General features: G+C 40.0%; 1 protein-coding gene across 1 annotated transcript in view; it reads right to left on the bottom strand.

Moving 5' to 3' along the window:
- Positions 1–1,216: 1,216 nt before the first annotated feature.
- Positions 1,217–4,361, bottom strand: part of ankef1a (ankyrin repeat and EF-hand domain containing 1a) — a 13,436-nt gene continuing 10,291 nt past the window's right edge. The window contains exons 9-10 of the mRNA XM_060865066.1: positions 1,570–1,719; positions 1,217–1,400 (exon numbers count right to left, since the gene is read on the bottom strand). Coding sequence (XP_060721049.1) covers positions 1,236–1,400; positions 1,570–1,719 — 315 coding nt within the window. The 3' untranslated portion in view covers positions 1,217–1,235. The remainder of the gene's footprint in view (positions 1,401–1,569; positions 1,720–4,361) is intronic.

The following is a 4,361-nucleotide window of genomic DNA, read 5'->3' as shown; positions in this document are numbered from 1 at the left end:
CTCTTTCTCTCTCTCTCTCTCTCTCTCTCTCTCTCTCTGTGTTTTTCAAATATAGTACATAGATTATAATCGGTCAGAACAGAAGGGTTGATATCCTAATGTTAGAACATGATGTATTGCCTCATAGCAAACTAGACCTCTATTATGTTTTGATTTCCTTTCCATGAGACATCAGCCTAAACACTCCAGTTTAATCTGGCTACCATTTTGCTCTAAACTCTGACAGCAGCCTAGCCAGCTCTCTAAACAAAGCCGTCTTTCTTTTTTTCTTTTTTTCCATATGTAAACATTTTACCCTTAATTCACCCTCTGCTGGTCAGTCACAGGAACTGCAAGGACTGAAGAGGAAGAGTGCTGCAGTATGGTGCATTTCTCCTGGTGTGACCTGTGAAGCTAAAAACAGGCCAGTTACATACAGTCCGGGACGAGGCAGTTATCAAATCGAGCAGATCGAGCAGCTATGATTAAACGAATGAGCTCGACTGATTAACACTTTCACTCTGAATTGAATGAACAAATTCAACTTGCAATGTGTGTAAACAGTGTTGCTGTGTAAGCTTAGAGACTCCTCTGTTACAAAACACAAACATTACTTTGCATACTCTTTCTTCTGAGACGTGAGGCAGTGGTAATAGAGGCAGTGCTCTCGAGGTAGGAGCAGCATGCAGATAGGTCTCTGAGATAAACAAGATAAAGGAGGAGGTGTGGAGAAATGCCTGCATAGAGTGGCCCAGCCCTGTATGCAGACAGAACACACACACACACACACACACACACACACGCACACACACACACACACACACACAGCTCTCTTCCCTCATCCCTTTCTCCACCTACACTGCTGTTCTACTTTATGAGGGGAAAGTAAAGATGCATTGTTCATTACTATTTATTTGTGAAGCATTTTGTATTACATAAAAAGCAGTAAGACATATAAAGTAGGGAGGAGTGTAAATGTTTATATCACCAATTGTCTTCACCAAATGCATACAGTTCTCTACTAAGATCTTTTCGCAAATCATTTCACTTTTGTCACGTTTACAAATAAAAACAAACAAAAACAAAAAACAAATTATCCATAATTACATATGAAATGTTCAGTCCTGGCATTTTATTTATTTGTTTGTTTGTTTGTTTGTTTGTTTGTTCTTTTTACATCTTTTTTAATGAATTAAAGCTGGACTTTTAGTTTGCTAAACCCAAGACATGCTGGAAGTCAGATAATTCGTCCCTTGTCAATTAGTTTGCTCAAATACCCGTGAGAGCGCTAGCACTTTCTTCTCAACATTCTTGGTGAAAGGCATCCTGAAGTCATCAAAATCCACTTCGTAAGTAAAACGTTGTCTCCTTTTCTCCTTCTTCTCCAGAAGCTGGCTTGTAGTGAGGTATTTGCCCCACACCTTAAACACAGATCCATATTTTTGTCATATTATTTAATTTTTTTATTAATAGAATTTACAAGTCATTATGTCCTTTAACATTACTACTAAAAACCACAAACGAACACAACGTGAGAATTATCGCCAGTCTTCTTTCCACTATCATATGTTTGTCATCTAACCAACGTACTGTTTTTGGCACAAAGCTGATGTCCACTTTCTTCAGTGCTCCGCTGGTGATCTGAGTGCTGTGAATGATCACACTGTTGGCCTGCGCTTCTGTTTTCCCTGTTGAGGTTGCAAAGTACTCTGAGGCCTGCGGTGTGGGAACAGCCCCCTGCTAGAGAGATGCAGAAACAAGATGGCATCAGTCCACAAATCCAAATGCACGGCTGAAAACGATGTCGGTGGATTAGCTTTTCAAAGGGAATTGATGATTATCCCTGTCTGCTATAAGTCACATTTACAGTAATAGCTGTCGTTGTGAGATTTCTGTCACTAAACACGTCTTTGGTCCGGCTATAAGCAGTATGCAGACAAAAAGGAGGACGGTGCGGAGTGTGTGCGATGCTGCCTGCAGCACCTAGCAGTCTCGAGAGGTCCTAAACACGGCTGAGATGACACAAAGCAAATGATCGAACACATACACACACACAGACATACACGAACACACATGGCTGTAACCAGAATTTTTTTTTTTCTTCTTTGTAGAATAATTTTTTTTATTTATTTTTATTCTGTAATTTTTTTGCATTCTGAGATTCAATGATAACAGATAAAAACTGTATTTGAAATGAGACTAGAAATCTAGTCACAGCATTTACAGCAGTAGTATTTGAGCAGTAGTGGCTCAAGCATTTAAGGCTCCATTGCCCCTTTTCCACCAAAAAGAACCGGGTGCTGGTTCAGAGCTAGCACTGGTGCTGGTTCAAAGTTGGTTCCACTGGCGAACCTTCTAAGAACCGGTTTGCCTTTCCATCGGTTAGAGAGCATCACAGAGCCGAGTCTGACGTCACTGTATACGTGTCACGTTACACAGCAACGTTAGCGCAGCAGCGGCAAACACAAACACATCAACAATGGTGGATGTTGCTTTACTGTTAATGCTCATGGCTTTGTGAACCTACATTGGCATGCAAACGCGGCGAATCCAACGTGTACGTGCAGCTCCATGTAATCTGTATAAACGGAGGTTGTTATCGAGAAAGTACATAACGTTATTTTATAATTAACACAGAAAAAAGTTAGCCTTAGCATGTAGCTACTTACTATCATGTGTGCTGATAATGTATCATATCGCGGGAAAGTAAAAGTGTATTAAACATTAGTATACTTAAGGTACATTATCAAATGCGCTAACAGTAGCCCCGCCCACAGCCCCTGACACAAGTGGTTCTTAAGTCTAGACCAGCAGCGTTTTGGTGCTACTTAAGAACCACTTTTACTGGTTCAGAGCCGGTGCTTTGGCTGTCGAAAAAGAAAGAACTGGTTCTAAATTAGGCTCCGAACCAGCACTCAAACTGCCTCTGTGGAAAAGGGGCACATGTTGTTGATTGGCGGTACAGGGTTCAAGCCCCAGCACTGCCAAACTGCCACTGTTGGGCCCCTGAGCAAGGCCCTTAACCCTGTCTGCTGCAGGGGTGCTGTATCATGTCTGACCCTGTATATGTGATAAAATAAAGGCTTCTATTCTCTTTGGCAGACATCCTTATCCAGTGCAACTTACAAAAGTGCTTTGAAGTCTCTATCAGTGAACACATAGATTAAGGGTAACATCAGTCTAAATGTTAGGAAAAATACAGCAAGAAAAGCACAAAGCTTTTTAGTTAAGACGTAGGTCTGTTTGAAGACAGCTAGTGACTCAGCTGTTCATTCCACCACCTAGGTGGCAGACCAGAGAAGAGCCTTGATGCTGGAGGATCTGAGGGATCATGATATAGCATAGGGAGTGATAGGTGCTTTGAGGTGTTGGCTTGTTTCTAGCTTTGTAGGCATGTGTTTTAAATCTCATGCACCAGCTACAGGAAACTAGTTAAAGGAGCTTAAACTCATGCTCAAATCTACACCATGTCTGCACTGGAATAAACCTGGTAATCTTTATCATGTTGGAACTTTTAAAATCATTTGATATAAAAGACAAAACGAAGCCTATAGCTTGTTGTTCGGTATCATGTTTTACTTGTGAAAGCTCTTATATGATGCAGTCACACAGCAGGTTAGCTACTAAACTCAATTGCAGCATTGTTGGTCTCTCCATCTGAAACCACATCACTTGGTTCTGTAAGTTGTAGCTGTGTGCTCTGTTTCAGAAACGTCACGAAAGGAGGAATGGATCGTAGTCATTGAAGTTCCCGTGAACTGAGTGAGCTGAGCACCTAGACCAGGCGTCGGCAACCTTAAACACTCAAAGAGCCATTTTTGGACCTGTTTCACACAGAAAAAAAAACACAGGGAGCAACAAAACCCATTTGACATCTAAAATGAAGATCACACCTCATATATCGTTTTTTTACCTTTATGGAAAGTATAGAAAAAACTGTAATGTGTTGCATTTATGAAATCAATGAACTGCTACAGTACCGAGTAAACGAAATTTTATTTTTTTATTTTATTTTTTAAAATATTTTGAACATATTTTTGGGTCGAAGTTACTTTCAAATAAAATTCGTGTTCATGACATCAAAATTTTAACTTGCCGGCTGCAGCAAACCAAAAACGCGTCTGCTTCTGTGTGTCGGATTTCGTAAGTCGGCGGTTATGACGCATATTTTGAGCGACAAACAAATTAAACACGGTTTATGTTACAAGAGCATCATAATCTTAGAATTTAGAATTAATTTTATTTTTTTTTTTAAAAAAAAACTAACTAAAATAAAATTAATTTAAATGAAATATTTATTTTCCAAATCTACAAGGAGCCGCAGCAGAGGGATGAAAGAGCCACTTGCGGCTCTGGAGGTCAAATTCGTCAATGAAATGAGA

The sequence above is a fragment of the Tachysurus vachellii genome, chromosome 3 (assembly GCF_030014155.1).
Source record: "Tachysurus vachellii isolate PV-2020 chromosome 3, HZAU_Pvac_v1, whole genome shotgun sequence".
In the NCBI taxonomy this organism is placed as follows: Eukaryota; Metazoa; Chordata; class Actinopteri; order Siluriformes; family Bagridae; genus Tachysurus; species Tachysurus vachellii.
Note: the sequence above shows the minus strand (reverse complement) of the source record. Positions and strands in the feature narration are given on the sequence as shown.